Source organism: Anoplolepis gracilipes, chromosome 5, assembly GCF_047496725.1.
Source record: "Anoplolepis gracilipes chromosome 5, ASM4749672v1, whole genome shotgun sequence".
NCBI lineage: Eukaryota > Metazoa > Arthropoda > Insecta > Hymenoptera > Formicidae > Anoplolepis > Anoplolepis gracilipes.
In genome coordinates, this window is record NC_132974.1 from 12,466,215 (window position 1) to 12,492,469 (window position 26,255).

Sequence of the window (26,255 nt, forward strand, 5' to 3'; positions counted from 1 at the left end):
ACACATCTAGCACACGATCGACGACGACGGCCGGCACCGAAAAAGCCGGAAGATAAAGAAGAAAACCGAGGGGGGCCCAAGCGTAGAAAAAGAAAGAGAGGCAGACAGCTCTCGCTTGAATAAATCGAAAGAGATTTACATGTGGTTCGTTTGGTACGCCGTGTTGAAACACGCGTCGACATTTCCGTCCAGTTTTCACCCAATAAAGATTATATATTTTAGACGAACGTGACTAGTAACTTGAAAAATTGCAATAGTATTTGCTCTAAATTTGATTATAATATTTATAATCGCAGTATATTATATTTAGAGAAGAGAGCGAAATAACGCTTCGAGTAAAAAATAGAAATAAATTATAAATGATTAAACAATAATTTATTCATATAATTTAATTAATGATTGATGCAAGTTTAAATATTAGGCATATATAATTATATTACAATATCCTATAATATTTATGACGTAATACTTTTTTGTCATTAAAATTAATTTTTAAGGTTGCAAAGTAAATATATTCAAAAGCATTTTGTGTAATTTAAGTCATATATTGATGTCATAATTATATTCGAGAAAGTTTGTCTTAAAAGTATTAGAGAGAATTTTAAATTTGACGTATACGTGATGTTTGCTCGAGATATGCTACGCGTTCGGCGAGAAAGATACAGGCTTATCTTATTTACCTATTTTTAAAGTAAATAGATTAGATAAATTTGCAGCACACGTATGAAGGAATCAAAGATTACTCGTGTTTATTCATCAATACGGCATCGCTCGTAGGTAATGTAAAAAATCTATGTGTAACCGCTTTTTATCAGAATTATAGAACGAATAAAAATAGAAAACTCTGTCTAAAAAATTTGAAAGTTTCATATTGGCATAATTTTTTTCAAATGCTTTATTTGTATGTAAATATTTTTAACGTGTTACAACAATAATTATATTTATAAATTACATAATTTGAATGTGCCATCAATTGATTAATTGACGTTATAAAATTGTAATAATCCAAGAGATGAGACGTAAATTTTTTATACAAATTCGAATTATATTCGGCCAATATTTGGCCAGAAATTTACATATCAAAAAATTTACAGATTCGGAAAACGATAATAAATTTACGAATTTTCGATAGAGTCGGGAATCTTCTTATAAAAAGTGTCCTATTTTTTCGGACTGGAGAGGCCACTCGCTTATAGAATACATTAACGATGTAGTCTCGACAGTGCGATTTGCAGAGTGCTAGGGAAAGTATACTCGCGTCAAGATAATACACAAGACAACGAAGATGTTTAACAAACACTCGGGAAATTCGCTGCATCACCTTTACGAGAACGGTCGTCGACAAACAAGGCACGCCTCGAGTGTTTCCAAAAAAAGCTTTGGCCCAAAAGCATTAGGCGCCACCGATGCATTTTTCCCTTCGCAGAAAAGAAGGGATTATCTTATTGCTAAACAGCGTCACCATTATCCCCGTATTATTATTTTCCGCCATTCGGCGTTAGTCCTTCGAATTATCGCACTTAACCGTCTCACCCTATCACTTTCGATAAAATATTTCATGCGGTTTTAGTGGTTTCTCTCGTACAAAAGTTTTTGTACGGAAAAAAAAAACGCACGGTAAAAAAAAAACATTTATAAGTCTGGATTGTAGTTTAATAATATTTTTATTTCTATAATACTTGTACAGAAAAGATATATATTTTTATAAAATTTTTATTTTTCTAAATTTTCAATAATCATTATCCAGAGGATTTTTTTGGTATTTTAAATTTCTCTCTTCCCGTATATTATTCCCATAACTTTAGATCTTTCGTTCCGTTCCGCATATCTCATCTTTTATAGATCCTTAAATTATATTCTGGGTAAAATTCTCCACAGATCTTCCATAGATTCCCTCTACCGCCGGAACGAGCTCGAAGGGTCTCTCTACAGGCTCTCCATTGATTATCGATGAAGGACACGCTCTCGATTGAACTAGCGGACAACGAGTTTGGTGACGAACCTTCTAATTCCCGAACAAGGCTACTATTTTTCGAACTAATCCCGATGTATTTCCGCGTCTAGTGTGCGAAATAGATAGATCGAATTTGCCAATGTCGAATCCGTCGAACGTCGCCCGAGGCGCGACGACCGCGGTTTCATGAACATCGTGGGAGCTTTTTCGGGCATACATGTCCGAGGATATCCCTCGGGAAACGTCGACACACACACACACACACACACACACATATACATACACAGGCGGCGCGGCGATCTGACGCGACGCGACGTGGTAATATTTGCAGTCGGCTGGCCCGGTCCCGTCCGCCGTTGACACCAGCTCCGGTTGACAACAACGCCCGAGCCTCGCCGTCGTTTCATCAACCGCACCTGCGGTCGCGCCTATCGGTGACGGAATTTTTATCGCCTATCGACATTTCTTCGTTAGCGAGGAAAACATGTCGACTGGAACGTAAACGACACGAGCATGGTGAACGATATAATATTTCATATCGCGGGCGATAATTCCGTTGGAATTTACATATCGTCACGTCCACAAAATTGAGAAGACAGATTTGAGAACGATACGTTTATCGGCGTCGAGAAAAAAAAAATTAAAAGAAGTCTCCTGAGTCGCGGAGATATTGTTCGTCCGATTCATCATGTTGTCAGGAAAAAAAAAAAAAAAAAAAAAAAATACGCGAATTTAGAAGCTTCGCATTTATATCGTAATATATTTTATTATCCTTTTATTTTATTATTGATATAAAAATCATGGGAAAAGCGATAAAAGCAGACTTTCGGCAAACGATCAACAACGCGATACAGATTTCTTCTTATACATTTTTCGAATGTCGGAGAAACAAAAGTTTTCAGTGCAATTTAGCTGTGGATCGAGAATTCGAAAGTTGGAAGAAATTTCTCATCGCGTTGCCAGCCGGAGAACAGATCCATTAAACAGAAAAGCATAACTTCCAATCTTTGCGGCATTCTTAGCACGCTTGCTAAGGATATTTCATATGTGCCAACAAAGCTCCTCCTCGTTCCTATATGTTCTGCGGACATGTCTTCGAGAACAACGAGTCGGGAGTATCGACTTGATATCGTGCCAACGCGCCGATATTTGCGATCGATATTACCCTCTATTTCGCTCTTTTTACATATTTATCTATCTATCCTGTCATATACCCCTAGCCTGTTCGATTTCGTTGAGTCCGTTCAATTTAATCATTCAGTGTGCATTGAGTATAACCGTTCAATATTTAATCTATGAAATATGTCCCTCCTCTCCTCTCTCTATATATTTTCTTATTTATTCTGTCAAAATCAAACATAATCGTCCATCGTCTAGTTGTTTAAATTTTTCATTATTTATCCGTATCTATATAATATATTTAAGCCTCGAACATAACATAATTCTTCAACATATTAAACGTAACAAAACTCTGCGAATCGTCAACTTCTTCGAACAGTTTGCCTCCATTCTGTCGGGCTCGTTTGACACTGCGTCCACTATTGTCCATTCTTTTGTGTGCGCAGCTTACTCTTCTCTAGAGGAGCGATTTAGTCCCAAACTGCTCGGTAAATACATCTCTTCGTCTCTGCGTCCTCCCCTTCGTTTCTGTCCCCACCCCTGTTCGCCTCCTTTCAAGAATCTCACGTCCCAGTACCCGTCTTCGGCCTCGTTTGACAAAGTTTTCAATGCCGCCGGCCAACAAGGGACAAGTAGTTCGACAGTCCCGTCCTATTCTGTCCTCCTTTTCTTCTTTTCCCTAACCCCTCCCTCCGCTGAACGCACGGAGGTCTTCCAAATACTCGTTCGCGGTATTTGCGGATATCCGTCGGTAGTTTCGCAATACCAGCCGCGAAACGGGAAGGGGTTGGGAACCAGGAAAGTAGGGGTACTACCGACGGTCATAACGGTGATGGGGGAGGGAGGAGAGGAGCAAACAACGAGACCCTCTCTCACGGGGCGTCTGCAATTCGATCCTCAAAGCCCACCGAGTAAATACAGCAACGACGGCAGCGGTGGCGGCGGCGATGGGAAATGGCGCGGTAGGACGAGGGGGATCGAGGGAACGAGAGGTACGGTAGCGTTTAATTAATTCCATCCACCGCGTCGCTACGATTGTATAACACAGCCGGCAACCCCTGGTGCTTCGTTTTTGCCGATCCTCTTTCTCTTCCCCTCTGCGCCGCGCAGCGTCGCGACGCGGCACGGCCGCTTGTTCCGGGGTTTTCCGGGGGTGGGGGTGAAAACGCGCGCATAGAATAACACGAAGCTACTAGGTCGAAGAAGTCTAGGAGACATCCTTAGTTTGAGCCCTCAAGTTCCCTGCGAACCGGTGATGAAGCAGACACGAGATAATAATGACTTACGAAAATCCAACATATATTTCTCTTCAAATATAATCAAGTGTTATTAATCCTAGAAAACTTATACGGTTTTGTACATCTGTGACAATCATTATTGCTTATATAGGGGATCTTTTTAATTATTTGGTATATATGCATTTTAAATATCTCTCTTTCTCTCTCTTAATTAATTTGAAATAAATTAATTTTGGATATATTAATTTTAATAATAGTAATTTTAATATACAAATTTTAACAATTTAATTAAATAGAAAAAAAAATAAAAAAATATATTATTTTATTAATATAATAATTGCAAAAATGGATAATTATAATCTGCGTAAATAGGACAAATATAGTATTATATAGCTATCCGCTTTCTGGTATATATCATCACGAATACATTTCTGAAAAATTGTTCGCAAAAACATTTACAGCACCGAGATTGCAAAATTATGCGGAGGAAGTAGGTCACGTGATAAGAGCTAATAATTATGGAAATGGCGTGCGTCACAGACGAGATGCTCGTCGCGTACAAGACGAAGCACCCTAGGAATTTTACATACGTGGATATATTTATTTTGTTGTGTTAAGTACGTCGCGATGAGGCAAATAGATTGCGCGTTGGACGGATTGTTTTTTAAATAGTATCGCGTGTCCCACAATTGCGTGAACTTGGTTTTGCGTCGTTGCCTTTATGTTATGCTTCAATTATAAAATGCGTATACGACACATGCTTCTAACGATAATTTCCGTTGTGGAAATTTTTCATAACAATCTTACGTCTCGTATTTATTGTACAATCGATCGCTAAATTATATTTTGCATTGCGTTCAGCTCGCAAAATTACATTCGCGAGGGTTTTTTTTTTTTTTTTTTTCTTCTTTTTTTTGCGAAAAATAAAAGATCTTGAAAAATTGAAACTTCTCGATTCCTCGCGTATCGCTCTTCATGCCACGTGTATTATTCCTTCGAATTGTAATCACAAGTTAAGCGGTAAAATAAACTCACTTGACCCGTTCGCAAATATCTCGCGCGATTCCGTAGCGAGAATTGCTTTTTCCATTGTGAGAAATGGAAAAAAATAAAAAGCATGAAAAATCGTGTCATGTGGGGCGCGGAAGATATAAAATTCTTCCTCCACAATTCTCCTTATTCTTCACAAGAGTAATGGTCATTCTGACACGTACTGCTCTGACACGTTCTACAAGAGGGCCCCGGGGGGGGGGAAAGAGGGGGGGGGAAAGAAGGGGATTCCGTAATATTACGAGACGCGTCGAAGGCTCGGGCACGTTTCTGGTCTCCCGAGCGCGTGCGAGGATATCCTTTCGCGTGCTGCATATCTTCTGTCCGAAGAGATATCCCCCTTCTTTTCGCTCTTCTTCTCAGTCTCGCGAGAGAGCCAGATGACCCACATACGTCGAATTACGGTCCCGCGAGTTCCGGCACCTAAATCCGCGGATTTCCGTCCCAAGAAATCAATAAGAAGACGTTGCGTCCATCTAATCCGACTTCCTACGCGAAGCGCAGATCCGATAAGAACGTATCGTACTTGAAACGGCAAAATCGTTTGATTCTGTGCGAAAATAGTGACATTCGAATAGATATAAATCTGGATAGATCGACGATTAAAGTGGATAGGGCATTTATTTTAAACTCACCCGCGCCAAATTTTTTAATCTACGAAGAGTATATGAAAAAAAAAAAAAAAATCTGCCACATATATATGTTTCACTATTTAATAATTTTCATAAATCGCACAATATAATTTTATTAATAAAATTATTGATATATTACTTTGTTTACTATTTCCTGTATTCAATAAATGAGAAAAAATTTATATTATATGTGTATATTTTAATCTTGAATGAAAAAAGGTGATGAAAACGAAAAATAGAGTTTAATAATTACAACGGCAACCTGTGATTTTCAAGATTACAAGTTCACTTGGATCGCGAGATACTTTCCTGTATGGATATCTACTTTTTAATTCATTTTGCGAAGCAATAGCAATTAGAACGCGTATCGCAGCAACCAAAGATCATTATCGATTACGTGATCCGTTATGCACCGGAGGTCACTCGGCGAAAGTGCAACGTGGCGCAATCGATATCACTTAGCGGGTCAGGTGGGTCTTTTACAGTCTCGTGGAGGAATCTGTACGTGGAAAAACTTTCCTACGGGAAAAGATTGAGAAGGGATGAAGACGGACGTCAAACGCGCCGGTCGATTAGGCTACCCGCGGGAATCGTCGTCTTCCGACCATCGATCCTTGCTGGAGAAGAATTCTCGCGAGACGCGACATGACTCGCGGGTTCAATGCATTTTTTTTTTTTTTTTTTTTTTTTGTTTTTTACGTCGACGTGAGTTTCCCTTGTTTCAACCGTATTCGTATCGTTTCGATTCTCGCATCTAATGTTAGACGTCGTTTCGGCGACGCGAACGTCGTCGCCGTCGTCGTCGTCGTCGTCGTTGTCGTGAAATACCCGCTCTCTTATTTACAGAATCTGGCGACGGAACGTTCCGTCGTTCTTACCGGCAGCTCTGCTTCCATTGTGCAAGTTCGTCGACGCGAAACTACTGCTGGGGAACAAGCAAGACGTAAACCCGCCTCCTCGAAGAGAGCACGCGACGAAGAAAGAACAGCACGCGAATGGACAATTACAACGCATCTTTGAACTCAGCGTACGCGTGTAAAATTGACTCCGAGATTTTCAGACGTGTTTCGTGACAAACCGATAGTGTTTAGACGATTCTTTTCGTTTCTCTCACAGTCTTACAGAATAGAGAGGATTGTATTTTTTATAATTTGTTTTTATAATTATTGTAAAAAAATGCACAAAATGATACTGATGGCATCATCAACGGAAAGATACGTATTATTGTAGTATATTTTTTTAAAATTTTTTTTAAACAATATACACAACAAGAATTTTAACTGCTTCCCCAACATTAGACTTAACAATCAACATGAGTGGCATATGACTTTCGACAAATGCATGCGCGTGGAAAACGAGCCCTAAGGACGTTATTATTCATGTGTCTACGCGAAATATCCTTTTGTGTACGAGAGTCCTGTCATAGTCGAGAGGGCACCACTTTGCAAGCAGGTACGTTGGTCCTTCGAATAATAGTTCCGGCTTGAAGGAGCCGCCAAACTGGATCCGACCATGAAACGTGACACTCACAGAAAGTTAATTCCAACTCAAACAGTCTATCGCTCTTTAAAGCTATACATAAAAACTTAATATTCTTGCATAATGTTAATTTTTAATTTAAATTTTTTAAGAGTTTATATACATATATATATATATATATATGTATATATTATATTTACAGGGTGTCCTGTAATAGGTGAAAAACCTACTAATAGCAGATTCTTGATATTATTTGGAGATTTTCCTCAGTGAAAATGTCAAAGCATCAATAATTTCCGAAGTCGTTGAAAAAAAAGACGTTTTTGGCAAACTAAACTTTTTGGAGTTAAAAAATTACCAAATTATATTCTTCAGTTAATTTCAAATAAAATTTACTCTAATATAATTTTAATTTAAAGCTTAATTATAAAGATATATAATGACAAAAATTGAAAACTTGCAAAAAATTATGACTCGATATTTTCACTGAGGAAAAATCGACTCCAAATGATCTCAAGAATCTGCCATTAGCAGGTTTTTCATCAATTTTATAGGACATCCTATATAAATATATTATTTATATTGTACATACATATATAAACTCTTCAAAAATGACAAATTTACATATACATGTATAACTAGTGTATTTATTCTTCACAAGAGGAATGGTCATATTTTCATTAGTCACATTTCATATTATCATCCTATAATATTGTATATATAATTCGTTAAATTAATTAATTAAATTAAGAAGATTCTATTGTATATATATATATCTTCTTATATAGTATATACATATAATTCTTCTTAATTTATGAATGAATTATATTCAAGATGTACAAGTTTAGGAAAATGTAGCGCAAAATTTACAAGAGAGAATTGCCTAGAATTTAAATACATAATAATTATCGAATTTTAAGAATAACCCTTTAAAAGAATTAATTTCGATAATTAAGAATAATCACATTATAGTACAAAAATTCAATTAGACTGCGAACAAAAATTCCCTCGACTACAACAAAGAAAAACAAACAAACAAACAGTACCTATGTAAACAAAACCCAAATGAAAAAGTCATCGGAATAAGGGCAGCAGGTCATCTCACACAAGGGCCGAGAAAAGATCGGTATGGCGTTACAAATCCGAGCCATCCCGAACCCATCGTACGCTAGCGTACGACGCATCGAGAGAGGACGAAACGTTCCTTTTCACCCCTCTCCTCTACCCCTGGTCTTGTGCCCGGCACCCTCGTGAAAGGAGTCTGCCACACGCATTCAGAAGAAAGAAGAGAAGCCCGTCGACTTTAGCGCGGGGCGCGGGGCGCGGGACGCGAAGAGGGAATTGCCAACGCAAATGGTACGCGTGGTGGGAGAGCGCCGTGAAGTTGGAGCGGGGATGAGTAGCGGTGGTGGGGGGGGACGGAGCTCGAGGCTGCGGACGATCGTACGGAGAGCAACAGTGTGCCGCGCGCGGCCGGGAAGCGAGGATCGCTCAGCTGATAGGAAAGAAGGAGCGAGAGAGATAAAGAGAGAGAAGAGGTTCCGAGTGTGAGACTTGAGGATATAATTTGGGAATCGCATCCTCGGATGGATTTTGCATCGATGAGTCAAGTGAATCGGAGTAACAGTGAAATAAACAGCCGTATATATCCTCGCCGATAACGGGCGCGAATAAACTATCTCTCGACGAGTTATTATATTATCTTTCGCCGAATTAAGGAAAAATATTGTGCGGCGACGTGAACATAAAGTGGCGAGATTTTAACGCGCTGCCGGTGCCGAAGTGAAGGTGAAAATTCAGTCTAGTGTATGTATGTGTATGTGTACGTGTGTGTCTGTCTGTGTGTGTTCCTTCGGAGCGTTTCCCGGTGGATTTTTCCGCAGGAAATAGTGCGGCGGTAGACGCGAGAAATAGCGTCGCCGGCTGAGAAAGAGTGCGACGAGGATTCGTTTCGTGGCGAGCAAACTCGACGGATTTTCCCGACGATACTCGCTTGAATTCTCCGGCATCGCCGATATGTCTCGGAGGTGAGAAAATTCAACTCCTTCGCCGCCTCCTTCCTCCCGACGGATTTTTCCGGACCTCTTGCCGAGCAGCGGGAAAGGAAGAAAAGAAGACGCGCACGTTCTCCGTTCGATTCGACAATCCGGCGAATTTTGCCAATTTTCCGACGCGAAGAATCGACCTCGTACGAGAGATCCCTCTTCTCTTGGATTCACCACACATTTTTACATCGCCGTACGAATCGACGTCACGTCGCAAAAAAGGTGGATTACAAAACATTCATTTCAGTGAAAACACGCGCGAGTTTTTTTTTTTTTTTTTTCCGATAGACAGAAGAAAACCAGGTCTCCGCACATTCATCGCAAATACATGTCAAGAGTGTATCTCGAGTGTGTTTGAAACGTGCGTTCGAGAGTTTGATGTCTCCTGGTGTTGCCGTTTCCTCTCGTCTTTTTTTTCCAAGAGAAAACGGGAAAGTAAATGAAAAAGCGATTCGCTTCGTGTGCTTGTCGCGCGTCAACGTCTACCGGCGCAGTTTACTGACCTCGAGCAACGGGGTTGGCGAGAGAGGCTGCCCCTCGCGACGACACCGGCAAGGGAGACGGCTCTTTGTGTCGACTTGACGAGCGTCTCGCAGCGATAACGCAACACACACAGGGTGGGATTAGCCCTTTCTCGGAACTACGTGGCTTTCTGCTCGGCTCGCTCCATTATCAACATTGCTGGCATCGCCAGCTCCGGAGGGGCTTGCTTCTTGGGATCGGCGACGACCGTCGGCCGTGCAAAAGTGTCGCGCGATATTTCCTCGCGAGAATTCGCGTCGTTTAGTGCCGGGTGAATTATTGACGGAGAGAGAAAGAGAGAGAGAGAGGGTGCAGCTCTGTCACCCTGCGAGAGGAAACGTGCGCGGACGGAAAATCATCGGCGGCGGGGAAATGCTCTCGTAGCGAATCGACAACGTCGTCTCACCGCAATCGCAGCCGGATTTCTAAGGTAAGCGGGCGCACGTTTATCACGTCCTCGTGTCGTCGTCGTTAACTCGTTTTGGAAACTCTGCGAAAACGACGGATGCCGTCCTGTGTATATATGTATATAATACTCTAGGCGATTTATCTCCAAGGTGAAACGATTCTCAATAGCGATTAGCCCGCGTTTCTCGTCGATAAATGGCAAATTGTATGAGGGAAAATGGAGAATCGATACAAAGTTATTATTAAATTCGCACGAGACAAATGTAGAGATATGTAGAGAATATGACACGTCTGTCTGCCGGTGAATGACCATTGTGGGAAAAGAAACTTGAAGTTATGAACTTGAGATTGCGATAATATGTGAGACGAGAAACTTAGAGATTAATTTTAGATTTGAATGCACAAAAAAGGCCGATTACGTACTTTATTCTTAACAGACGCGTTACGTTATCGCGTTTAATTGCAATAATCGTAGTTCAAATATGATTTTTTTTACCCGTCCATTTAAATAAAATAAAGTGAATAATATAAATTAATTCGTAATAAAATAATTAATATTAAATAACATTTATTTATTTATTTATTAAACGGAGATACGAATTCCTTTGATACAATTAGAAATCAATACAGCATAGATAAGACAAAAATAAAATAAAAGTAAATAAGAATAAAAACAAAGAGAAAAATAAAAAATAAAAATAGAATAGAAAGATATCAATTAAATGATATAAATAACATAAATAAAATAAACTTTTTGGCCGAGCAGGAAACTATCGTTTTCGGGAACAAAAGTGTCCGGAAACAAACGTACGTTTGGGATACTCGCGGTTTTGAAGAAAAAGCCTTCTTTGTCAAAAAAAAAAGAAAAAGAAAAAGGAGAAATGAAAATATCCTTTCGCGAGCGTGCGAATTACTCGCGCGTCACGTGGCGAGTTTCGGAGCGTAAAGAGCGCGCTCCGCTTTTTCGGAACGGATCCTGCTGCCTGCCACTGCACCATCGTCGCTGTCCTCCTTTTTCGCGCAACCCGGTGCAAAGAGGATTACCTCGAATCCGCTCCTAAAAGCATCTCGACGAGAACGACGATTTCCATCGCGAGAGACCTCTCCGCGCGCGGATGAGTGACCCGTTCCGCGCGGATTATCGCGCTATCGATCGCGGATTTGCGACATCTCGCGCGGGGGATCCTTCCGGTTCGCGCGGAATGGGATAATGGGCTTTGCTTTGTCGATACCTTTAATAATTTAGAGCAAAGATGTGTTTTGAATTACAGGAAGCACCAAGTGTTAGAAGAACGCGTTATACAAATTATTTAATTGAATAATTGAAAGAGTATTAGTATACGCTTAAAATTATAATAATCGTAAATTTAATATGAAATTTAATTATAAAACAAAATTCTAAATTTTTTATCATTATTATAAATGATATACAAAATGATATATAAATCCTATCGCAGGCGGATTGTCGTTTTAAAAAGAATTAATTGAAAGCTTAATGATAATTAAGAATAATTGTTTAATAGCAAAGGATAAATAATTATCCGGCTTTTGCGTTTCCGGCCCGTTTAACGTCACGGACTCGATAAAAATCGCGAGCGATCTTTCCAGCGTGCGGTTGCGCGCGCCAAGACGTGTTTTTCTCGAGGGAAAAGTCGATGCTGGCGATAAAATTTTACTGCCGCTCGAACCGAGGTTTTAACGCATCGTGGCCGCGACATTCTTGCACTTTTCATCGACTCCCGAAGCCCGGAGTCCGGAACATCTTGACGCTCGAATGGAATTCGGAGACTCGAGCGCGCGTCGTCCTCATCCCGTAAAATCCAATACAGTCGGGCATATCTCGCTCGGATATACGATTCGTTGGAGAAATAATCATTTCTGCGAACTCTTTGCGTTACATCATACGCGCTCGTCTACGACTTCCTCTTCTTTTAATCCTACGAACGCGCGTTTTTCGACGATAGAAATTTTTCTCGTCGAGCTGCCTCACCTTCGATCGATTCGAATAGCAGCTATACTTGTTATTTTCTTGAGTGCATCCTGGCGATGAGGATTTTTCCTCGTCGACGGGTTCAAATGTCTCACCGTAGTGTTTCCGAAAACGCCAGAAATTTCAAACGTGGTACGTTATGCTCTTTTTTCGCTTCACTTGAATCGCAATCGGTTGTTGTTTTTCCGAGTACGTCGGATATAACAAAATTTCTTCTCGATGTAATTTATTTCTCCTCTACCTCTTATAATGTTATTTTTCAAAACTTATACGTTCATATATTATATCTTCTCTATCGATTTCAAGGAGTTATAATTTCCTTTTCCTTCTTTCTTTTTTTCGAGCTATCTCCGTATCTATTATTATTACGTTTTATTTCGCTTAATTGTATCATTCTTTATTATTTGCTTTATGTATAGACTGTTTTCCCTCAAATTTATACGATGCATTTTATCACGTTCAATATTTAAAAAATTATCATTAATTAATTAATTACTTTTATTAAACACACTCTCGATGACATAGAAAAATTTTGTTTGTCAAAAAATTCAGCGCCTTGTGATATATGTGTTTTATACACGCGCATGTTGAAAAACCGCAAAAAGATTGCTACATGCATTACATTTTCGATCGTGTTCAAATCGCGCCTTCTTGTTACTTGCTCGAACGCATCTTGGCGATAAGAATTTCCCGAACGTCTTGACACAAGTTTCCCAGAACAAGTATTATACGCTGCGCGCGCTCGAAATCCGCAAAAATCTCTACGGATGTTACAAGTTGGACCGAATCAAATACGGAATCCTTGTTATTTTCTTGAGTATGCCCCGGTGACAAGTTTCCTTTCCATCAGCCACAACACGTTACAATAGAGTCTGAAAAATGAGCAGATATTACATTGTCGAAGCAAAATTTAATACTTTATTCGAATACATTAAAGACAACAATTTTTGTTTTGGAATATATAATATTAACTAATAACTCGAATTAAATTAAAACTTGCAATATATAACTGACTGTAAATTTTGCAATCTTTTCCCAACAAATAATTTGTCGAAAAATAAAAATTGAAGAACGAGATTGCATAATTACAACTTGATGTCGACAGCGAGTTCTTTTATGGTTTCTTATGAATGGCGTATAAACGGTTCGTAAAGTCTGAGATCTTTATTCCTTTATCCTCCGCGGATGACTTCTATTTTTACTCCACGATTCGCAGGATTCCGCGGTGATCTTTTCATGCGTTACAACAATCGTCGTCACGGCAAATTGATCAAATTCGCGATGCCGATATTTTTTCGCAGTAAACATAACGGGATGGTTCAACATACACGAATTTAATGCCGCATCAGATACCAAGAAGACAAAGAAAAAAAGTGTAGAAAAAGCTAACGTAATTCAGCGAATAGCTAAGAAAAATAAGTAAATAAATAGAGAAAGAGAAAAGGAAAATAGTGAAATAATGATAAAAATTCATGGCAAGTAAATTTCGCAAAAACTTATATTATATAAATACTTGACGACAACAAAATATTATATCAATAAACTGTAATTGATTACAGTATAGTTTACTCGTATTTAAAAAGTCATATCGCCTTTTTAGCTCGTGCGTCTAAAAACGACGGAAAACTCGTACGAGTTTACATTTCATCGGATTTCTTCTTCGAATAGGGGACAGAAAGAAACCGCGCGTCTTTTCTTCATCGTACGAACGCTATTCTTGGATTTAAAGAGAATTACGACAAACGTACTCGCCCGGAGACGGGGTTGAGTGCGGGATTAATCTCGTCGCGCCTGGAGGAATCCCGGATCCGGGGGTTTATAAGTGCGACTGCGGCTGACAGTTATTAGGGACAGTTATGGGTGAGGGGGGAAGGGGGCGGAAGAGGGGGATGGGATGCCCGTAAGCGAAAATGCGAGCGTGACCCGCGGCTTCGTTCGCTCCCGCTTCGCGCGACGTCCGACGTCCAACGTCCGACGCTTACTTTATTCCGAGGATCCTTCCAGACCGACGCGGACGTGACGTCGAGCCCCGGTGTGTTCCTCTCTCGCAAGACTAGAGCGCATGGTTCTCGTGTAGAAAATTACTATCTTCTCTATGCCGAGCGCGCTCGTGCCAAAAGCGATTTAGCCAACGACGCCGAATCATCCTGATGGCTCGTGACGGCCAACGAGCGGATTGAAAACAACGTCGTTCCCGCGTAATCGCTCGGTCGTTATCTCGTAAGAAAATCTTCGATCTCGTACAAACGGCGAAAGTTACGTCGAGACGGCGCGCCCTTGAAAGGAATTAGAGATACTGAACGAATTTTGCCCAATGGCATATTTCATGATCTATTTCTCTTCTGTGCGTGAGAGATTCAATATATTCTATTTTATAATATATACAAAATTTATTTTGCAATAATTATAAATGTTTTCTTAATTACAAACTATAGTTTCTATATATTTTTCACATTTTAAGAGTCACATAAACAAGAAATAACAGAGGTTAGATGAATGAATGATTAAAATCTATATGAAAATTTTTATACATCGTCGCTTTTCCTAAAAATAACTGTACAAAAAAAAAAAAAAAAAAAAAAAAAAAAAAAAAAACTTTACTAAAACAATTCAACAAATTTTCTAATATTTATAATTTTGTGTAGAGCGAAATTGTACACAATGGTCTCTATTCTGGTTTTGCGGTCATAACTTTGGAAATACTGGAATAAAAAAAAAAATCAAAACTGCATAAAAGTTCTCATTTGACTCTTTTTTTTTATTTTTTATTTTTTAATTTTTGGAGCAGAAACCATTTACATACAACGGACTAATATTTCGCGATCGTTTTACAAAACATGTATTTCTATGCAAAATATTATGTTGATGGAAACAAACACAACAACCGATAAAAACATTGAACGAATGCGTTCCAGTCACTATTCGTCGTGCCTCAAACAGACAAAACGAAAGTGCAGCGACTCGTCGCGAGGTGGAGGCACAAACCGATACACGAAGCTGCATAGACATCATGCACAAATTGCAGAACGATGCACTCTCAAAGGAGGAAAAAAATATTTCGCTTAAAAACAACTTTGTTATTGACTGATATTGATATTTTCGAAAATAAAATACGTTGTTCATATATTTAACGCAAATATGTGTTACATAATATATTTTTTTCTAAATCATTGATCAAAATACGCGAAGAACATTTAATTTAACCAATTAATATATTGCAAATTCAATATTTTTCGAAGTACATATGCGGTACACCAAGTTAAAGTTCTCTTAATTCACGTTTATTCGGGTTAACATTCGCGTAGACGAAATTGCTGAAATTTCCCGTATATTCGCTATATCACGTAATTCATAGCGAATTTCATGCCAACCATTTCTGCATTTATATACTGTAGTCCGACAGAATGTATTAAGGACGATTTAACTGTGTAAAATCGTCCAACATACGAAATATTAGAAAAAATATTTTTTATCATTTATTACTTTTTTATTGATAGTTTTAATAATAAAATCTTATTTATTCAGTTATGAATATTGATAAGAAAATAATAAAAACGAATCAAAATAAAATTAATATTAATACAATTAAAATATAATATTAAATAAATAATATAACAATAAAGTTAATAATATAATAATAAAATAATATGATATTAAAAATATTAATATTACTAAAATTAAAAAGCAAATTAAGATAATGATAATATCAATGATATTAAAATAATAATAAATTTCAATAATTTTTCTATGTCAGGACTTAAAAGTACATATACGTTTAATATATCCCATAAGAAAACTCTTGCTAATTTTATGTAGCAAGAGAACCGGATTGAGAATAATTATTGATAGAAATGATCACGAATACTTCCGCATCAGTTCGTCTCTGTGAAACGTTGCAACTTCCTCGTCGCGGCGACTCTACTTAAACCGAATTTACGACGAGCGGCAAACCAGCAACGTTTACTCGATGGACACACCAGTCCGGGCTTTATCGCTCGTTAAGCCTATCGCGATTAGTGTCTCTGTACCATTCCGTCTCTCCTTCTCCCGTATCCCTTCCGATCATAAGGGAAGTACTCTTACGTGCGAACATAGCCCATGGATAACGAACGGTTCTTATACGACATCGAGACGCGTTTCGGGTAGCCGGAAGTTCCGATACGAGCGCGCGTTAATGCGATGTCTAGCGTGATAAAACTTTCGTCTCTCGTCTCACGTTTCACAATCGTTTTTCGCGGACGCGTCATTGACACCTCGATACGCTAACGTATTTTTTTGTTTTTTTTTTGTTTTTTTTAGCGTCGAAAATGCTACGGAGTAAACGATAAAATTATTGGTAATTCATTATTGTCTCTGAACTTTTCATTAGTTATACGCTTTAAAATATGTTTTTGAAAATAGCAAAATTAATGAAAATTAATTGTAGACGTGTAAAAATGTGTGAAAATATATATATTTTCTTTATAAATGGCGAACATTTAATTTTTTGACATAAATTCGTAAAAATTAATTCCTCTTTTCTCTTTTTTTTTTTATATTTGTTGAATTTATTTTTAGTATTATTATACTTTTATATTTTTTATTTTACTTTAATGTCTTTTTTTTTTTTTTTTTTTTTTTTTGAATTAATCTTTTTAATAATTTATTCTCTATATTTAAAAAAAATATAGATACAAAATTCTCTCTTTCATAAATGTTAAATTTATAATTCTTTATATGTAGCAAATAGTTAAACTCATAATTCTTTTATAATATTTAAGTCTTGCGGAATTGGAAAAAATATAAAAGAAGAAAGATTCTTATCCGACAAAAAGCAATTTAAACTTTCTCTTTTAAAAAATATTATTTTTTATCTCTAAAAGCTTTTCTATTTGAATGTACCTTTTCAGATATACAACATTTTCCGAAACTTGAGATGAAAAGAAAGAGGCTCATTATTTATATATTTAAGAAATCACAGGTTACCCATGCTTACTGAAACATTCTGAGATCAGCAACGACCAAGATTACCTTCGCCGGTATCCCATGGCGTCCCTTAGCGCCCGTTCGCCACCCTCTTAATGTAGCATGCAAGCTTGCCGAAATCGTTTCCATTAAGGGGTGGGATGCCCGGGCTTAATAAAGTGCTGGTGAGAAACCCGAGACACGTGCGTGCGAAAGCTTTCCTCGCGGATTCGCGGGGGTAAAACTAAGAAGATGAGATGGTGCAGGGAAGAAACTTACGAGGCGAGGGTAGTTTAACAGCGTCTTGAGGGTGACGCCCGAGTTTTAGGTATCCCGTTACCTTCCCTTTCTAACCTTTCCTTGCGTTCTTACCGCCACTACCGGCATCTCGAATTAAACGATCTCCGGAAGGAGTTTGTAACTTCTAGCCAACGGAGATGACGGTTATAGGCAATTCGGTTGAGATCTTACATCAACGAGCGAGAGGGTGACTCGAGCGATTCTCTGTTGGGTTTGATTACTGGCAACGACAGCATCGTCATATGTGTTTAATTATAGCTTCAAATGAGACAGATTCTTAGCGAAGATACGAGGGAGAGGAAATATATAATTTAATATATGTTAATATATTAATATTAATATAAAATATTTTTATATATAATTATTTTATATCATTCTTAAATATAATAACTATATTTATTAAAATACAGACATTATAATATTCTTCGAGTTTTTTTTTACTTTTCTTAATCATAATAAAGTATTAAAAGCATAACGAACATAAAATTAATACATCGCGTGAATAAAATAGTTTGTGGAAAACACATATAAGGAAGATTGAGATATTCCTCGTCGTATTTCGATAACGACAGAGGATGCCAACTTTGTTTCTGCACTTTCGTGAGAGCTTCGACCATGCCACCCTTATTCGCCCTTCAAACTCTCTGCCGGGTAATTGCGGAGTTTATGACGGGAGTATCGACGTTCACTCAAGGGATGATCCGACAAGATTGCCAAAATAGCTTCATCTTGATTCTCCACGCGTGAAATTCGTCATTATGAAAAAATTCTTATCACACATAACGATATATTTCTTAATCCAATCTTGGGAGGAACGAAAGCCAATCAATCTGTTAACTAATTAGTTTTTTTTTTTTACATGAACGTAGCTGTGATCTGAAGAGATCCGAAAATTATCAGGTACATTGTAATTAAAGGCCAATTAATTAAATAATAGAATTTAGATGGAATTATCTAGATGTATATTTATTTGAATAACGATATTTTCTTGAAAATTTGTTTTTTGTTTGTTGGTTTTTTCTGAAAATTTATACTGTTTTATTTACAGGTTTTCGATTGTTTATCGTACGAATAAAAATTCTTTCTCAATTTCGCGCCGTGTCGTACAGATGTCTGTCCGAACCGAATCGAATATGAATCGGTGGGCTCACCGATGTTTGCGACTTATCGAAATTTGAATCTGAATGGTCGGCCATTCGATCACGCTGCGTAATGTTCCCCGTTTCTCGTGCGAAGCAAAACCAACATGTTTTATCAGCGACGTAAATAATTGCGAACATTAAAACCTTTATCCACGTCATTTTTCAAGCGAATTTTTTTTTTGGCAACCATATATATGTATATATAGCTCTTGTGTTAAATTTTAATTCTTTGAAAAAAATGATTGCGGCGGAAAAAGTAAATATTCGACGAAGAGGAACAAGAGAGTGAGTTAATAATCGCTTTCGACAGAAAAATCATAAACGACGCTGTTGTGGAAAACAAAATGGGCTGGTCTGATAACGATTGTGAAACGAGAAACAATTTCCATCTAAAAAAAAATGTAATAGACAATTTCGACGTTTCGACGTTTCGACGTTTCCGATTTCCAAATTTCGATTTATGTAACATTCGATGTTCCAATATGGTCTGAAACTAGATTTCAACGCGAGCAGTTGGTAATCTTTAACATTTTAATGGTCCTGAAAAGAATAGTAGGTAAAATTTACATAGAAGCTATTATGAAAGATTTAAAAAGGTAAGATTTGAATGAAATAAAACGTTGAAAAAAATCTGGTATTTTTTAATCAGACAAACAAAAAAATAGATAATATCCATTAATAATTCAGAATCTAACATTTCGCGAATCTAGATTATTTATATGTTCAATTCAGTAATTTTCTGAATATTGAGATTGCTTCATTTTCTTTTCGATCATGCCTCGACCATCCAATACTATCAAACGTTTTTCACACGGAAAAAAGAATCGCCTGTTGAGACAATCGCGCGAGGAAGAAGATGGGGAGGATCTTCCTGCGGCAGAGAAAGTTTCCGTCGAACGCGTTTTAACGCTGGACGCCGGAAGTGGTCTTCTTCTCCCTAACGATGGTAACGACGAGCGGTCAGAAGAAAAACGCTGGAAATAAAAGAAGAAAAACGCATGCATCTCTCCCGCGTTGTGGTGATGCGAGGGAAGTTGTGGAAAGGGATGGCTCATTCCCCGGGGAAAGAGCCAGTCTGGTGTAGACGTTATTTCTAGATCGCGAAAACTTTTAATAGCTTTCTGATAGCTTATTGGTTGGGTTTGTAAATAATTTCATCTCTCATATCGCACTAAGTTTTCTCGATCTCTTCTCGTTCCCAACGCCCACGTTATCGTTGACCTTTCGCCATTGACGGGAACTTCCTGAGTTAAGATTCATACAAAAGTGAAACATATGACTAGACATTATATTTTATTTTTTTATAAAACTTTGATAATTATCAGATAAATAAATATATTTTATTGAATTTATTACGACTATTAATTTCGCGATGTGATTATTGTGTCACTTTTGCAAAGAGAAACTTGATCGCAAGCTGGAATATTATTTAGAAATTCGATCCGTGTTTTATCAAACGTCCTGCATTATTCGATGCTCACACGCGTTTTTTCACCAATCACTCCACTTGTAGGCGCGAGACGGACAATAATAAAGTCAACCGCGGTCCCGAACAGCGTCGTGAAAAGACGCCCGTAAATTCGTCGCGTTTAACGGTCCGTAAATCTGCGAGGGCATCGGGAAACGGCGGGCACCTACGCGCTATAATTTCCGCGCATAACGTGCACGCGCGAGGGAGATCCTCGTCGTAAATAATACGCGCGTCGCGACATCGGCGCCGTTTTAATTCCGAACGTTTGCGAACGCGCGCGAGAGAGTTCCCCGTTGGAACGTTTATTGATATTTATCGCCTGTTTTTGGCAAGATGTCTCTCCGACCTAACGTTCCTTCACCGCGTTGTAACGTTCTCGTAATCCTTCCTCTCATCGTTGATTTGCCATAGGAATAAGTACGTTTCTCTGAATAGCTCGTGGAAATCTTAATCGAAAACGAAACCAAAAGAGATCTGCACGGAATATATCTTTGCATTTTGTCTTTAATGTATTTCTTTTCTTTGATCTGAATTATTTATCGTTAATTCAAGCTGTTTCATACCTTTCTATTATTCATGGTCAGAATAACTATCCTCATGATTAACCCTTACTCCGTACTGATGGATCATTTTTGTCTGTGACTTTTCTAACAACGTCAATTTCTCGAAAACAAATAATAAAATAATATATTTAAGTAAATTATTTTTCAAATTTATTATTTTAGTCTTTATTTAGAATGTTCAAAGAAGGTATATATATACATTTTTTCAGATTTTAAATAAAAACACTTTTTACATATTAATAAACTTATCGAAAATACGCGCTGATCCACCTGTACAGTTAGAAGGTGCCAAAATAAATAACAATAGAGTAAGAGTTAATTATCTCTTGTTATATATATATATATATATATATATATATATATATATATATATATATATATATATATATAATTGAGTAAAATAATGTACGCAAATCAATGTGTTGAACATTACATATTACAATGTAAATAATGTTTATTTATAAAGACAAATGACATGGTGATTGGTGATTCATCCCTTATTCGCGTCCCTGTCTCTTTACGAATGATACTAATCGCGAATGGTGTTCACCGTCATCCTTTCACGTGCGCGTATCCTATTTCCAGTCGCGCGAACAAATATCGCGGAGTCGTTGGCGTCGGTGTGGTCCGCCAGGTTGAAGCCGGGCTAACCGGCTGGCCCCCGAGGCCGCAAAACGAGTCGCGAGGAAGGACGGAAGAGAGACGTCGTTCGGAGATGGAAGAACGGCGTTCTTTAGACGCGCCGCGGTAAGAAGGACGCGGGGAGCTTTCGTGGGGCGGAGGGGAGATTAACATAGAGATGAGGTCGCCTTGAGTCTTTTCCACGCCAGAGTTATGTTCTCATGATCCCCGACGTCCCTTGGTCCCATCTACCCGGTGTACTCTCGTCCCGCGTCTATCTATTTTGCACCGCTCATTTTCTGTATTAATTAATTAATTTCAGTGATAAACAGACGCGGAACATATAGATTTATATAAAATAAAATATTTTTGATACAATTTGATGAAATTTCCTATAAATACCCAAAGAAGTTTAATATTGATCTTAAAGTTTTTAATTCGATGTGATTTAACACATTACTCAGTCTATGTGTTTTTTTAAATATTTAGATTGTAATAAAAAAAGATTGATTTAAAGAGAAATAAATTTTTAGAATGATTCAAAGAAATAAACGTTATCATTAAAATGTGCAGTCGACGGTTGCGAAACACCTTATATGTATGTGTGGAGAGAATATATTTGCTAAGGATATAGTACTTATCTCTACTATGTGAGACGTACTGTGTGTATAGAAATAAAGTGCGCACATGTAATGCAACTGCATTACATTGCATAAATCGTTAGTGAGGTGCCCGTCATATTTCTCTCATCGCGAACTCGTTGCGTGATTATGTTTAAGTAAAGTCGCGACTAAAGTGTTAAAACAATTTTCCTCGACGCAAGATCATCAGAAAACTTTTGCAAATTACATGTACTTTAAATAATAGATTCCGTGATATAAATTAATTAATATTCACAAAAGTAATTAAATAAAATAATCAGTTATAAAATGTACTATGATAATATTTCATTATTATAGCATTTTATAATTTACTATATAATGTTAGTACTGAAACTAACACGTTAATTTAATTAATAAGAGGAATTATGATTCTATTACTATTAACATTTTTAATATGTCCGTGAAAATAATATATTTAATGTGTGACATAACACGATGTTATTATTTCAATGAAATTTAACGAAATCATTAAATATACAGATGATGACTAATTCATTAATTGTACAAATAGTTGTTTAAATAATTATTAATTATTACAAGTCATATTAATCAATGGACAATTTTGCAAAATAATTCAAAAGAGATACAATGTAATGATAATTCTAATAATTTGTAATTCGAAGCTCGACACTTATGACAAGCCGTAAATTAACTTTGTTTGTTAAATTTATGGTTTTGCATAATGTCAATTTAAATAATGATACCTCGCATATGATATAACATAAAATTTTATTACGTTAATTTTGATAGCGGTTTAATTTATATATATATATATATATATATATATATATATATATATATATATATATATATAATTTTACTTTACACATATAATTATTGTTGATATAGTTATTATTATTTTAATTCATTCTAAAAAATTCAAAAAAAATTGCTGAACAAAAATTTCAATATATACATATTTATACCTTGTGCGTATTATTTGAATAAATTTCGAAAGCCGAAAACAAAAAGTTGTCGCTCGGATTATAAAATTTTACATCTGAGACATTGTCATTGAAACGCATAAAGTTTCACATTTATTCCAAGCGGTCTCTTATCTACCGTAGATTTTACGGAAGGATGGAGGAGGGTTTTGCAACATCATGGCTTACTACTCATCGGAGCCTTTGTGAAACGTCGCTACAATTTCCATCCCTCCGTTTCACCCCCGACGCGCCCCTTCCCCAACTTACCGGAATAGTACACGCGTGATTGTATCACTGCTGATTGCATTACCGTTCTGCCGGCTGTTTGCAAACTGCAGTAATAACAGTGGTGCATTAACCATACACGCGCAGCCTCCACTCTGCCCCACCCTCTTTTCGGCTCCCTCTCCTCTCTCTTTCTCTCTCTCGCTCTCGGTCTCTGTATTAGTAGTGCTCGTATCACTTAACTAGGAGATACGAGCCGAGTGAGCGAAGCTAATGCTAAAATAATGCGACAACTAGCTGTTCGGCTCGTTTCGCGCTACCGCACACCGGAAACGGTGACAGCGTAAATCACGCAGGAAAATGAACCACATCCACACGTGCTTTTTAATTATAGACGCATCTAGAGAAGAATGTTATTTATTCGTTTTGTTTAAATTATAAAGATTTCAATGAAATTTCAAACTTGTGTAACTTGTAATCAATATTAAACTTTAATTATTATTTACATCATTATATCGATTGTCTTTCTTGAAAAAAATGAAAAACTATTGACGTGTTTGTAGAAAAAGTTTCTCAACCTTTAAAGCTTGATAAAAGCACGACTTGTTTGCATAGTTAACTCTTACTCCGTATTGTTATTTTTGGAACCTTCTAACTGTATAGGTGGGTCAGCGCGTATTTTCGATAAGTTTATTAATATGTAAAAGTGTTTTAAAAAATCTGAAAAAAAATATATATATATACCTTCTTTGAACATTCTAAATAAAGAAAAACTAAAATAATAAATTTGAAAAATAATTTACTTAAATATATTATTTTATGATTATTTGTTTTCGAGAAATTGACGTTGTTAGAAAAATCACAGACAAAAATGATCCATCAGTACGGAATAAGGGTTAATTTTTCTGATACGTTCTAATACTTTTGACAGTATAATTTTACTTATTAAAAAAATGATCTATAAATCTCGTTTCTATTTCCGAAAAGCGATTCATATTTAAAGAGAAAGAGGTAGTGAAAAAAACGAAGCAGCCTCTTTCGGAATGGAATTATTCATATGTAAGTCGTTTCTTCGGTCTGAAGAGTCCTCGTCTTCTTCTCCGCCTTCTCCTATCTTTGTGCGTCCGCTAATGACTGTATTTGGCCAATTAACGGCGGCGAGCTCAGTCGGACTCGTTATTTCGGCAGGAAGGCGGCGGACGAGATTAACGCTCCGGTTCCTGCGAGGTTCTCTCCCGCGTTTCGGCGTTTCTCTTCCCCTCTTTCTTTCTCCATCTCTCTCTCTCTCTCTCGATGACGCCCGTTGAATCGACCGGGGTAACGCACTCAATTCCCGCGTGCGCCCGATAAAAGTTTGTTTCGTGTGTCTTCGGCATCGTCGAGTGAGTTAACGTCCAATTAAAGGAGTTCCTCGTTAGCGCAGCGGGCGGGCAAGCGACGACGACGACGACGACGACGACGACGACGACGACGACGACGACGACGACGACGACGACGACGACGACGACGACGACGACGACGACGACGACGACGACGACGACGATGGTGGCAGTACTCTTCTCCCGAGGTGCCCGTTGGCACTTTGTTAACACTCGCAACTCGTGTCTAGAGAACTGCTGGTAGTCAGAGTTATCCTCCCGCATTGCATCTTTCGTGTACGAATTAACGCCTTTGCGGCGAATTAATGAATCGAATGATACGAGACGTATATAATAAATATTAAGTGTAAACAATTAAACCATTAAAAAAATAAATATAAAGAGATTAGAAATATTTTATTTAAAAATAAGTAATTTTGAATTTTTGAAACTGTGTCATTTTCAATATAATAAAATATCTGAAAGTCTGTCACAAATAGTTTTAAAATTATGAATCTGTATATACAGTACCGACCAAAAATATATCATCTTTAGGATTTTTGAACATAAATTTAATTTAACTTAGTTATAAAATTTCAAATAAAATTAATTTTTTATATTATTATTTTATGAAAAATATTTTATTCGAAAAGTTATATTTACTATCAAAACATATTATGATATTATAAATATCCATGCACTTTGAATAAAGTTATACTCAAAAATACTAAAGGTGATATATTTTTGACCGGTACTGTATGTAATGCATGCTATATTTCAGGTCATAAGCTATCATAACACTATGTATGTACTTTATATATACCCTAACTTGCGCCAAGTTAGCTCGTAAATTCATTTAATTTATTTATAATTGAATTCTGTTAGAGAGAGGATTGAATTATAATACGAGCTTTGTATTCGTTATCCCGGGAATCTGTGACATTAAAAGTTCAAGAAGCCCCTTACTTTCGCGATAGAAACACGATTAACTCCAAATACAATTCGCGGAAGCCGAGCGGACCCGACTGAATTATTGCTGCGGGAGGGAAAAGTCAGGGTTATTTCCCTCGGCACTCACGCTCCGCTTGAAAATTTGCAGCCGACGACGTCGTCGGATCGGACGTCACGGCGTAATAACGCAATTATAATTATTAACGTGACGGCGCCGAAGTTTCCGCCTTCGAGAACGAAAACGGTTTTCCTCGAATTCGCGAGGTCAAACTCGCCCGTTCAATTTTTCTCCAGAGAATCTTTCGAAATAAATTCACTTTTATCGAACTTTATTAAAAAAAAAAAAAAAAAAAAAAAAAAAAAAATTCTTGACGGACAGGTTTTGATGAAAATGTCAAATATGTCAATTCTGAAGAAATAACGTCGATGACGTTGAAATTTCTAAAGGATCTGATAAAGAGGAAATTATGCGATTCGTAATTTGACGTTGATCACGAATAAAAGTCGATGATTGCCAAGAGCAAACTTTATAGAAATATTATAAATCGGCAAAGAGTAAGAGAGATTCCCCCAGGCAACTTTGTCCCGAAAAGAAGCACGCTCGTCCGTTCAGTTTCACTCGAAGAAGAATTCGCATTTATCCGAGGATCTTCGC

At 37.4% G+C, this 26,255-nt stretch overlaps 2 protein-coding genes across 6 annotated transcripts in view; one reads left to right on the forward strand and one right to left on the reverse strand.

Annotated features, from left to right (window-relative positions):
• The window catches only part of Pxb (putative Hedgehog signaling attenuator pxb), a 367,940-nt gene that overhangs the window by 251,194 nt on the left and 90,491 nt on the right, over nucleotides 1–26,255 (forward strand). The window contains exon 1 of one of the 5 annotated variants that reach the window (XM_072892945.1): nucleotides 8,903–10,469. The exons of the other annotated variants lie outside the window; for them this stretch is intronic. The gene's annotated coding sequence lies outside the window, so the exon portion shown is untranslated. Of the gene's footprint in view, nucleotides 1–8,902; nucleotides 10,470–26,255 lie in introns of those variants that run through there. 5 annotated transcript variants of the gene reach the window in all.
• The window catches only part of LOC140666124 (uncharacterized), a 147,298-nt gene continuing 132,520 nt past the window's right edge, over nucleotides 11,478–26,255 (reverse strand). The window contains exon 3 of the mRNA XM_072892959.1: nucleotides 11,478–13,309. Coding sequence (XP_072749060.1) covers nucleotides 13,284–13,309 — 26 coding nt within the window. The 3' untranslated portion in view covers nucleotides 11,478–13,283. The remainder of the gene's footprint in view (nucleotides 13,310–26,255) is intronic.